This window comes from Chiloscyllium plagiosum, unplaced genomic scaffold (assembly GCF_037043375.1).
Source record: "Chiloscyllium plagiosum isolate Xiang-an unplaced genomic scaffold, Cpla_swu_hap1 HiC_scaffold_9, whole genome shotgun sequence".
NCBI classification, from domain to species: Eukaryota; Metazoa; Chordata; class Chondrichthyes; order Orectolobiformes; family Hemiscylliidae; genus Chiloscyllium; species Chiloscyllium plagiosum.
Genome location: NW_028270147.1, coordinates 58,649,047 through 58,662,240, shown reverse-complemented (window position 1 = coordinate 58,662,240; position 13,194 = coordinate 58,649,047). Strand labels below are relative to the sequence as shown.

At 39.8% G+C, this 13,194-nt stretch overlaps 1 protein-coding gene across 13 annotated transcripts in view; it reads left to right on the top strand.

The window, feature by feature from the left end:
• lrrc7 (leucine rich repeat containing 7) overlaps window positions 1-13,194 on the top strand; it is a 688,069-nt gene that overhangs the window by 443,275 nt on the left and 231,600 nt on the right. For all 13 annotated transcript variants that reach the window (XM_087990651.1, XM_087990652.1, XM_087990653.1 and 10 more), the window contains one exon: window positions 11,655-11,718. In XM_087990651.1, coding sequence (XP_087846777.1) covers window positions 11,655-11,718 — 64 coding nt within the window. The remainder of the gene's footprint in view (window positions 1-11,654; window positions 11,719-13,194) is intronic.

The window sequence follows — 13,194 nt, the reverse complement described above, 5'->3', positions numbered from 1 at the left end:
TCTACAGTGAACCGCTGAGGTTTTTTTATTCTTAATTCAAAACTATAAGAAGTCTATTTGTGTCTTAGAAGGTTTTCTTTACATTGCAAAGGTTTTTTTTTGGAAAAACCGAACAGTTTGTTCTTAAATAAGGAGTGTGTTTTCGTTCCGGAGAGTTGTACATGTGGTCAGCTCTCGAGATTATTTTCTAGGAGAAAGTGAGGAATGCAGATGCTGGAGATCAGAGCTGAAAATGTGTTGCTGGAAAAGCGCAGCAGGTCAGGCAGCATCCAAGGAGCAGGAGAATCGACGTTTCGGGGCCTTCTTCAGGAAGAAGGGCTCATGCCCGAAACGTCAATTCTCCTGCTCCTTGGATGCTGCCTGACCTGCTGCGCTTTTCCAGCAACACATTTTCAGCTCTCGAGATTATTTGTTTTCTTCAAGGATTTTATTGAAGAGGAATCATTTTTATTCAGTTAATCAGCTAAGTGATTGATTTTATTTAAGTTTTATATGTTTGATGTATATATTTTATTTTTTTTCTTCCATTTTACCATCTTTTTTCTGTAGGTGATGTAAGGTAGATTATTTTATATGTAATATGTTATTTAGGCTGAATGTTATTAAGGCCATAAATAAGGTCCAGAATGAGATGGCCAGTAGATTCAGAAAAGTTATTTAGCAGCAGGGTCAGCCAGTTAGATAGGTGACTGTCAGGAAACGTAAGAAGATAGTTCAAAAGTCTCCAATGGCTACTCCTCTATCAAATAGATATTCATTTTTTGGAACAGTTGAAGGGGATAGTCTCTCAGAGGAAAATGGAATGGCCAGTCAGTTATTGGACACTTGGAATGATTCTTATGTTACGCAGCATTTTAAAGATTTACTAGAATGATTGTTATAGGGGACTCTTCTGTCACGGACATAGACAGGAGATTCTGTGGCAGTGAGCATAAATTTAGGGTGATTTGTTGCTTTCCTGATACCAGGATTAAGGATGTTTCTAGACATTTCAACATATTGTTAAAGGTGAGATTGAGAAGCCAGAAATTATTGTAAACATTGGTAGGAATAACTTTTAGGGAAATGATTAAAGCAGGTGAATTTAAGAGGTTAGGTAGAAGATTTTTAAAAATTTTAAAAATAGTAATTTTGGTTTACTCCCAATGTTAAACTCAAACGAGGGAAGGAACAAAAAAAGGTTGAAGGAAATAAATCAGTGCCTGAAGAGCTGGTGTATTGTTCAGGGATTCAGGTTTTTGGTCAATTGGCCTGTCTTTTCGGATAGCAAAGACCTGTTCAAAAAAGATGGGCATAATCTAAACTGGAAAGGGACCAATATCCAAGCCGGGAGATTTGCTCATTCTGTTAAGGGAGACTTCATACCGATAGAGAAGGCAAGTGGAGGGATTTTAAGTAGCATTTTAGGTTTTTAGGGATTTTAGGTTAATGAACTCAGGGCATGTATAAGGACATGGGATTGGAATGTCATAGCTATTACAGAAACTTGGCTGAGATGGACAAGACTGGCAGCTCAGTGTTCTGGGTTTTAGATGCTATAGGAAGGATAGAAAAGAAGGCAAGAAATGAGGGATGGGTGGTGATTTTGATTAAGGAATACATTACTGCTGTAACAAGGGAAAATATTTCTGGAAAATCGTCAAGTGAAAATATATAGGTAGAAATTACAAATAAGAAAGGACAGATCACTTTGATGGCATTGTACTATAGGCCCCTCCCAATAGTAAGAGAGAAATTGAGAAACAAATATATAGGGAGCTCTCAGATACATAAGGTTGTAATATGGGAGATTTTAATTTTCCAAACATTATTGTAGTCCCAGTCAGTGTTAAGGGTTTGGATGGTGAAGAATTTGTCAAATGTGTTCAAAACAATTCTTTATCAATATGTGGATGCTCCTACTAGAGAAGGAGCTAAACTAGGCCTTTTGGGCAATAAAGCAGGGCAGGTGATTGAAGTAAAAGTGGGGGAATACTTTGGGTCTAGTGATCATAATTCTATTATTTTCAATATGGTTATGGAAAAGAATAAACCTCCCATAAAAGTTGAAGATTTTGAATTAGAGTAAGAGGAATTTTAATGGTATGAGACAGGAACTTTCAAAAATTGATTGGAGTTGCCTGATCACAGAGAAAAGTATGTCTGATACATGGGAGACATTCAAGAGTATGATGACGAGAGTTCAGAGGCATTTTGTAAGGGTAAGGCCGATAAGATTAAGGAGCAATGGATGAATGAAGATATTGAGGTTCTAGTCAAGAATAAAAAAGAATCTTATTTTAGATATAGACACCTTGGTTCAATTGAATCTTTTAATTAATATAAAGAGTGTAGGGACATGCTTAAGAGAGAAATCAAGAAGGCAAAGAGGGGATATAAAATAGCATTGGCAGATGAGATTAAGGATAACCCAAAGAGATTTAACAAATACATTAAGAGCAAGACGATAACTAGAGAGAGTGTAGGGCCCCTTAAAGATCAAGGAGGGTATCATTGTGTTGAATCCCAGGAGATGGGAGAGATACTAAATGAATATTTTGCGTCAATTTTTACTGTGGAGAAAGAAATGGAGTCTAGAGGATGCAGAGAAATAAACTTTGATGTTGTGGTTCTGTTCGCCGAGCTGGAGGTTTTTGTTGCAAACGTTTCGTCCCCTGGCTAGGCGACATCATCAGTGCTTGGGAGCCTCCTGCGAAGCGCTTCTTTGATGTTTCCTCCGGTGTTTATAGTGGTCTGTCCCTGCCGCTTCCGGTTGTCAGTTTCAGCTGTCCGCTGTAGTGGTTGGTATATTTTTTCTATTTCCGTGAAAAAACACACCAGATCATCAACGCCACACTCACAGGAATCCGATTCACGAGAGAAGAAGCCAACTCCCATTCCTAGACGTGATGGTACAGAGAACACCGAACGGAGAATTCACTACAAGGGTATACAGGAAAGCCACACACACAGACCAAGTCCTAAACTATGAAAGTAACCACCCCAACACACACAAACGAAGCTGCATCAGGACACTATTCAAAAGGGCCACAACACACTGCAGTACACCAGAACTGCAAAAAGAAGAAGAGGAACACCTATACAAGCTATTCGCCAAAAACGGATACCCGCGCAACTTCATCAACAGATGCCTAAGAGAAAGACCACGGAACGAGGACATATCACAACCAAAAGGACTAGCCACACGACCATACATCAGGAGCATCTCGGAACTGACAGCCAGACTACTGCGACCCCTAGGTCTCATAACGGCACACAAACCAACAGCCATGCTCAGACAACAACTCACCAGAACGAAGGACCCGATACCCAACATGAGCAAAACTAATGTAGTGTACAAAATACCATGCAAGGACTGCACAAAACACTATATAGGACAAACAGGAAGACAGCTAACAATCCGCATACATGAACATCAACTAGCCACGAAACGACACGACCAGCTATCCTTAGTAGCCACACACGCAGACAACAAGCAACATGAATTCGACTGGGACAACACTACTATCATAGGGCAAGCCAGACAGAGAACAGCCAGGGAATTCCTAGAGGCATGGCATTCATCCACAAACTCCATCAACAAACACATCGACCTGGACCCAATATACCAACCACTACAGCGGACAGCTGAAACTGACAACCGGAAGCGGCAGGGACAGACCACTATAAACACCGGAGGAAACATCAAAGAAGCGCTTCGCAGGAGGCTCCCAAGCACTGATGATGTCGCCTAGCCAGGGGACGAAACGTTTGCAACAAAAATTTCCAGCTCGGCGAACAGAACCACAACAACGAGCACCTGAGCTACAAATCTTCGCACAAACTTTGAATAAACTTTGATGTTTTAAGAATATTACACATTATAGAAGAGGAAGTTCGGGACATCTTAAAGAATATTAAGGTGAATAAATCTCTGTGACCTGACCTAATGTATTCCAGAATGTTGTAGGAAGTAATTACAAGACTCCTTGCAGAAATATTTGCATCATCTATAACTACAGTGGATGCCTGATGACTGGAGGATGACTAATGTTGTACCTTTGTTTAGTAAAGGTTGTGAGGAGAAACCGGTGAACATTAGACATGTGAGTCTGACTTCGGTTGTGGGTAAATTGTTGGAGGTGATAATAAAAGATAGGATTTATGGACATTCAGAGAGGCAAAGATTGATTAGATTAGATTAGATTACTTACAGTGTGTAAACAGGCCCTTCGGCCCAACAAGTCCACACCGACCCGCTGAAGCGTAACCCACCCAGACCCATTCTCCTACATTTACCCCTTCACCTAACACTACGGGCAATTTAGCATGGCCAATTCACCTAACCTGCACAATTTTGGATTGTGGGAGGAAACCAGAGCACCCGGAGGAAACCCACGCAGACACGGGGAGAACGTGCAAACTCCACACAGTCAGTCGCCTGAGGCGGGAATTGAACCCGGGTCTCTGGCGCTGTGAGGCAGCAGTGCTAACCACTGTGCCACCGTGCCACCCACGATTATGGTTAGTCAGGATAGTTTTGTGTGAGGAAAATCATGTCTCACAAACTTGATTGAGTTTTTTGAGGAAGTTACCAAAAAGGTCAATGATGGCAGAGCAGTCGATGTTGTTTAATTGGATTTTAGTAAAGCCTTTGACAAGGTTCCGCATAGTAGAGAAATTAGTAAAGTTAGGTCATGTGGGATTCAGGATGAGCTGGCTAATTGGATACATATTTGCTTTAATAGCAGGAGACAGACTAATGGTGGAGGGTTGCTTTTTGGACTGGAGGCCTGTAACCGGCAGTGTTCCACAGGGATTGGTTCTGCGTCCTCTTTTGTTTGTAATTTATATAAATGATTTATATGAGAATATAGCATGGTCACTAAGTTTGCTGATGACACCAAAATTGTTGGCACGGTAGACAGTGAAGAAGGTTTTCTAAGCTGTCTGGCTTGCTGTGTTCTTCAAGCCTCTTGTTTGTCTATTTTAGATTCCAGCTTCTGTAGTTTATTGTCTCTGTGAAAGGATCGTGATTAAATGGGTCAATGGGCTGAAAAATGGCAGATGGAGTTCAGTCTGAATAAATGTGAAGTATTGCATTTTGGTACAACAAACAAGGGTAGGCCTTATACAATTAACGGTAGGGCCTTGGATCGTGTTGTAGAACAGAGGGACCTGGGTGTGCAGGTACATAGATCTCTAAAGTTTGTGTCACATATAGCCAGATGGTTAAAAAGGCATTGGGCACGCTTGCCTTCTTTGCTCAGTCCTTTGAGTATAGGAATTGGGAAGTCATGTTGCAGTTTTTGGTGAAGCCGCTTCTGGAATATTGTATCCAGTTCTGGTTTCCCAGTTATAGAAGGATGTTAACAAGCCAGAGAGTTTTCAGAAGAGATTTACCAGGATGTTGCCGAGTATGAAAGCTTTGAGTTCCAAAGAAAGGCTGGATAGGCTGGGACTTTTTTCACTGGAGCATAGGAGGTTGAGAGGTGACCTGATAGAAGGTTATAAAATAATGAGAAGTATAGATAGAGTTGATGGCAGTTCTCTTTTCCCTAAGGTGGGGAATTTCAAGACTAGGGGGCACATTTTTATAACACATCGGGGTTATTTAGGAAACACCTAAAAGTATGTAAAGGGATCAAGGCGATCAGGATTAGGTGTCGTAAATGCAGCTGGGAGGGGAGCTATCAGGCAGTAGCGTGCCACTTCCCGAAATGTACAAAAATAGTTGGTGGTAGTATAAATCTTGATGCTAGTGGTAGAGAGAGAGGGGAGAGAGAGGGGAGAGAGATTTAAAAAAGACTTGAGACAAATTTTTTTACACAGAGCTTGGTTTGCATGTGGAATGAAATTCCTGAGGAAGTGGTGGATGTGGGTACAATTAAAACATTTAAAAGACATTTGGATAAGTCTGTGAACAGGAAAGGTTTGGAGGGGGCAGACAGATTTAGTTTGGGAATATGTTCGGCATGGACTGGTTGCATTGAAGAGTCTGATTCTGTGCTGTATGACTCTATAACAGCCTCTCCTACCCACCTCCGGAACTGTAATAGAATAAATGAAAACTAAATTTCTTGAAACCAATCTTGTAAACATCTTCTGCAGTCTCTCCAATCCTTTAACATTCTTTCTAAAGTGTAACATCTAGAACTGTCACAGTACTGTAGCTGACGTCAAATTAGTGGCTTATATATGTTCAACATAACCTCCTTGCTGTTGTGCTCTATGCTCATTCAGCCAAGGATGCTGTAAATATTGTTATCTGTCCTGCCACCCTTAATGACCTATGCATGTATACATCAAGATCTCACTGCTCCTGCACCTCCTCCTTTGATGTTGTCACCTTATTTTATATTTTTGTATGTCACTTGTTTTGCCTAAGAATTGCATAACCTTATAGTTCTCCACTTTGAACTTCATCTGCCTATTTAACCAACTTGCATATGTCTCTTTGAATTTCTACACCATCCTCTTCACTGCTTACAATGCCCCCATGTTTTGTATCAACCACAAATTTTGAAATTGTGTGCTGCATTAGTATATATCAAGAATAGCAATGTTTCCAACGCTGACCCCTGCTGAATTTCACTACATATTTTCTCAAGCCTGAAAAACATCCATCAATCATTGCTCTGTTACCTATCATTCATCCAATTTTGTATTCATATTGTTGCTATAGTCCCTTTTTATTCCATGATCTATACCTTTCTCACAAATCTGTTGTGCAGCACTGTATCAAATGTCTTCTAGAAATCCATTTACACAATATCTGCATCAACCTCTTTACCCCATAAGTTAGTTATTTATAATTTTTCTTAAGAAATTGATGCTTAATTAACCTGCTTTTGTTCATATGACTATTAATTTTGTGTCAAATTATTATGACTATAGGTTTTCCTACCTCCAAAGTTAAACTGATTGGTCTGTAGTTGCTTGGCTTGTCTCCATACATTTTTTTGAACAAGGGTGTAACATCTGCAATTCTCAGTCCTCTGGCACCATCCCTGAGTCAAAAATTATTGTTAGTGCCCCTGAAATTTCTATTCTCACTTCCTCAATATCCTTAAATCCATCTCATCCAGTGCCTTGTCATCTTTAAGTATGGACAGCCTATCCAATATTAGATTAGATTACATTACAGTGTGGAAACAGGCCCTTCGGCCCAACAAGTCCACACCGACCCACCGAAGCGCAACCCACCCATACCCCTATATTTACCCATTACCTAACACTACGGGCAATTTAACATGGTCAATTCACCTGAGCTGCACATCTTTGGATTGTGGGAGGAAACCGGAGCACCCGGAGGAAACCCATGCAGACACGGGGAGAATGTGCAAACTCCACACAGTCAGTCGCCTGAGGTGGGAATTGAACCCGGGTCTCAGGCGCTGTGAGGCAGCAGTGCTAACCACTGTGCCACCGTGCCACCCATCTCCTCAATATCAATTTTAAACCTTTTTAGGAATGGAATTTCCTTCTGTTTCACTGTAGCCTGGTAGCATCTTCCTCCTTGGTAAAGATCAAGGCAAAGTATTAATTTAATATTTCAGCCATGCCCTTCTGTAAATCCCCTTTTGGTTCCTACTCAGCTCCCATCCTCCTTTTAACTCTTATCCTTTCCTATTCATGTATCTATTCAAATGTCTTTTAAATGTTGTAACTGTACCCACATCCACCACTTCCTCGGGAACTTCATTCCACATGCAAACCAACCTCTGTGTAAAAAAATTGTCTCATGTCTTTTAACACTCTTTCACTATTTATATACATATAGAATACTTTGGAATTTCCTTTTATGTGTGCCACCAGTCTTTTCAGTTAGCTAAGTTAGCTGGACGGCTGGTTTGCAACGCAGAGTGATGCCAACAGCGTCACTTTATTCCTGCATATGAAGGACTCTCCTTCTCAACCTCTCTGTCCTTATAAGGCATGGTGACCCTCAGGTTAAACCACGACCTGTCATTTCTCCCTAATGAGAGAGCAGCCCGATGGTCTGGTATGGCAACTTTAACTCTAGCCTATTTTTCATATTCTTTCTTTGTTTCTCTTACTTGCCTTTTTAACATTTCTCTGAACCTTCTACATTCAACTTGGATCTTAATTGTATTTTCATCTTGCTAGCTGTTATGAGCATACTTCTTTTTTATCAAAATGCCTACCTTTTTGTCATCCAGGGAGCTCAGAATTTGTTTGCCCAACCTTTTGTTTTTTTGAGAGTATTTATCTCAACTGTTTCCAAATCTTTTCTTTTCCTTTGAGTCCAATTTATTCATCCTCGGTCCATTTTGACCTCATTGAAGTAAACTTTCCTCCAATTAACTATTCTTACTCTAGGTTTTTCATGACCCTTTTCCAAAGACATCCTAAACCTTATGATACAGTGTTCAGTATTCCATAAAACTTCGCCCATGAGACTTGATCGACTTGGCCCTCCTTATTCCCAAGAACCAGGTCTAGCAGTGGTTCTTGGTTGAAAATATGTCGCTGCAAAACTTTCTTGAACATATTATAGGTACTTCTGCTCCCTTTTCCCTTTACAGTGCTAATATCCCAGTCTATATTCAGATGATTGAAGTTCCTCATTGAACCTCAATTACTTTCCATGTATATTTCCTTCTCTACACCCTTCTCACTAATTAGTGCTCTGTCATAATTCTTCACTTTTATTCCTTAGCTAATTTTGTAATCAGACTGTTACTGCTCATTTTATCTCAAAAGTTTAAATATTTTCCAGCAAACATAATAATGGTTCCTTATGAAACACCTTCTGAAAGTTCATATAGATCAGAAGGTGTTTCATAAGCCACACTGACCTCATGCACTTTCTTTGTTACTTTTTCAAAAAAAACATCAAACGTAATTGGGACTTAAAAAGTCCACACTGGCTTTACTTTGAATCCGTGCATTTACAAATATCATTGCCAGGTTTACCCTACTCCGATTTAGTTGAACAAGGGAATAACATTGACAATCCTCCAGGCCTTTGGCATCACCCCTATATCTAACGAGGATTGGAACTGAAGAGTTGGAAGACTTTTTGACTGAGACCTGTAGTGAATGAACATCTGAACATTTTGTTATATTGCCTCTTTTCTGCAATCTCTGTTGTGGTGGTGTAAATAAAGTAGTTAAATAATGGCTCCCTGCAGCTGAGCTTTTGTTAGATTTTCATTGTGTAAAATACAATTGCAAAATTGCAATAAGGCTGGGATGACATTTTTGTTTACATGTCATTTGAAAACTTAAGGGCTGTAGAGCAATGTGACACAAGTTTGGATCACCTAAAGTGATTTTGATTAAACAATAAAGATTGTTTTAAGTAGATAGCATGTTCAGGAAAGAGGAGATTTGACAAAGGGAGAGCAAGCTTAATATCCTATAGTCTAAATTTCTCCTAAAGTGAAAGTCAAAAAGAAACTTAAAGTTTGGTAGTACTGTATTACCCAAACCACCAGGTGAACAGTGTAAATCAAGGTAATTGGTTAAGCCAAATCAATGTTACAGTCCCAACCATTAAATGGAGTTAAAGTTCAGATTTGATACAGCTTACAGATACAAAACAAGCAGATTCCAACTAATGCAAACAGAAGGAAGTAACCAGCCAGATAGATTAATTAAAAGCTTGAGATTTAAACCAAAAACAAAGTGTTGGAGAAATTCAGCAAGTCTGACAGCATCAGTGGTAAGAAAACAAAGTTAACATTTTGTGTCCAGTGACACTTCATTAGAACAAAAGAAAAGTACCTGTGTTAAGAAAACACTTTCTTTTAATACATAAATTACTCTGGTAATATTGGTCATGTATATTACAACAAAACCAAGTATACAATCCAATCTTTACATTTGCATATCGCTGATGTTGGTTTAAACATATTGCATTTTGAGAACTTATGTAAATATAACATTTTACATTTTAATGTACGAGTTGTTCCTTTTTAAATGGAGAGGGCGTGTCATATATTGCAAGATCTGAACGTTTTGTTCTATTGTTCTCTCTGCTACATTCAATATTTGGGAAGTATGATTAAATAGTTTAAATATAGCTGCTTGTAGCTGAGCACGTGTAAGTCTAACTCAGTACAATATACAACAAAGCCATCCAAATCTCAACTGTCCATATCGTACCTTGTCTCAAGTTTTGTTCATCTATTACCTCTATACTTTGTTTTACGATGCTTCAATTTCTCTCATTCTTGTTCACAAATACTTTAATTTTCTTTCTCCTCCTTATCTCTATAGCATACTCCAGTTCTACAACCCTTTCCTTCCCAGATCTGCGAACTCCTCCAACTCTGACCTTTAGCACATTTCTGATTTTAATCACTACACCATTGACAGCCATTTATGCAGCTGTGTAGGTGCTAAGATCTGGACAGGGTGAACAGAAAAAACAGTTGTTCCCCATAGTTGAAAGGTCAATGACAAGGCAGCATAATTTTAAAATGAAAGATGGGAAGTTTAGAGGAGTTTGAGGAAAGCATTTTCATCCAGAGGGTGGTGGGGGGCTGGAATGCACTGCCTGGGAGGCCAGTTGAGGTGGGAAACATCACAACCTTTAAACCTTGGATCAGCGCTAGTAGTGTCATAACATTCAAGGCTATGGGCCTGGTGTGGGAAAGTGGGATAGTATAGGTCGTAGTACATTTTTGGGAGGATAGACCTCGATGGGCAGAGGGGCCCCTTCTGGATCGTATAATTCTAAGATCTGGAAATCCTTCCTAAATCAATTTCTCCACCATTCCTCCTATAGAATGCACCCTAAAACCTACCTCTTTGACCAAGGATGGGTCACCTGCTCTAACATTATCTTTTGTGATTCAAAGTCAGATTCTTTTGATTATAATCTATGAAATATCTAACCTCATTTTCGTAAATGATTACAGTTAGCTGTATAGTGCAAGCTATAAAAGGATTGACTTTGGAAACAACGTCATTTGAAAAGGACCATGCCCTTTCATTTTTGAAATTTCAAATGCATTGCTTTCCCTAATATTCTGATAAAGGATATTATCAGTGTGGTAAATAAGTATCGTTGTGGCAAATTTTTAATTTGTTTTTTGGCCACAGCACTGGCTTTACAGACGGACTGTTCATCATTGAAATTATTGGAATCCCAGGCAAAAAGTTGAAAATCTAATTCAATCTTTTTTCTTTGTTACTGCCGAGTTACACTCTATTTTTCCTTAGGATGTCTGCCTTTCGCAGATTTTAAAAATTCTTTTTATTTCTCTCTCCTTTTGTTGGTTCTCCAGACAAAATTGATGGAGATTCTTGAGTTGGTAAACTATATCAGTTACCTCTTTAATGAATTTGTTGACTGCAGATTGACATTATTTTCCACATTGCAAATATTTTTCCCTCGATCAATGCTCACAAAATCAGATTAACGAGGCGTACATTTCACTATTGTTTGTGGGACAATGTGGACAAATTTGCTGCCAGTCTTGCCTTTGCAACATCAAGAACAGCATTTGAACTCATCTGTGAAACTCTGAGATGGCTTGAGGATGTGCAAGAGGTATAAATGCAAAGTTTCATGTTATATTTTCTTTCCCACATATCCAGTCATGACATCCAATTTTGTGCATTTAAGTAGTTAAGGGTCTTGAACCAACCAAAATGACAAGACATGTAAATTTTAATTCTTATATTTTCATTTGCTACAGGTCAATGCACAGGCTGACACAGATAGATCGATTGGATCTGGGCAGTAATGAATTCACAGAGCTGGTAAGAAATGATGAATAGAAGTTGACTTGTATGGATCAGGTGCCACTAACAATAGCCAGTGACATTTTACTACTGAAAAAAGGAATCTGTTGTATATTGGCCTAGATCATCCATTCTCTAGGTTGTTAGAGATTAGACATATTCCAAAGATATACACTGAGACCCCCCCGGAGACCTTGATGCACTGACTAGGTGGGGATTTGGCAAGAAAACTTTGAATGTGAATTACTCTGCATTTGGAACTATCCAAAAATATCTCCAACTCTGAGTTAGGCCACTTTTGGAAAAATGTGTGCGATTCCGGTCGCCTTCCTATCAGAAGGATGTTGTGAAATTTGAAAGGGTTCAGAAAAGATTTACAAGAATGTTGCTAGGGTTGGAGGACTTGAGCTATAGGAAGAGTCTGAATAGGTTGGGGCTGTTTGCCCTGGTGTGTCGGAGGCTGAGGGGTGATCTTATAGTGGTTTATAAAATCATGAGGGACATGGATAGGGTAACAGACAAAGTCTTTTTTCTGGGGTGGGGGAGTCCAGAACTAGAGGCATAGGTTTAGGGTGAGAGGAGAAAGATATAAAAGAGACCTAAGGGGCAACTTTTTCATGCAGAGGGTGGTACGTGTATGGTATGAGTTGCCAGAGGAAGTGGTAGAGGCTGGTACAATTGCAACATTTAAAAGGCATCTGAATGGGTATACGAATAGGAAGGGTTTAGACAGATATGGGCCAAGTGCTGGCAAATGGGACTAGATTAGGTTGGGATATCTGGTCAGCATGGACGAGTTGGACCGAAGGGTCTATTTTTGTCCTATACATCTCTATGATTCTGTGTGTAGGTTCGGTGGATTGACCCTGCTAAATTGCCCATAGTGTTTAGGGGTGTGTTGGTTAGGTGCATTTGTCCGGGGTAAATGTAGGATAATAGGTTAGGGGAATGGGTCTGGGTGGGTTACTTTTCAGAGGGTCGGTGTGGACCTGTTGGGCCAAACGGTCTGTTTCCACGCTGTAGGGATTCTATGATTCCATGATTGAGGGTTTCAACTTCGTTCTCTAGATAGTTATGCAGAAAATGTTAGATGAAAAGTGATTTGTAACATCTGTGTTAATATATAACTGACCTTCCTAAATCTTTCCTCTCTCCAAACCCCTCCCCACAACCTAACCCACTCCCTGCACCCAAAACCCCTCCAACAATCCTCCCTGAAGCCCCCAATTTGAAAAACCAAAGCCTTTCCCCAGGTCCAATCCATCTACCCTATCTACCAACCAACTGCCTGCTAATCCAGCTTGTCTATTGTCTCACCTACCTGCCACTCCCATTCTATCACTTTACCTGCTCGCCCAGCTGCCACTAAAGACTCTTCTTTGCTCCGTAGTTTCTCAAAGAGACTTTGGGCATACTTAGCTAGTGCCATAAAAAGCGTGCAGTCTATAAAGATTCTCTCCATTACTGTCTTTTAGAATACTGCACTTGCTGATT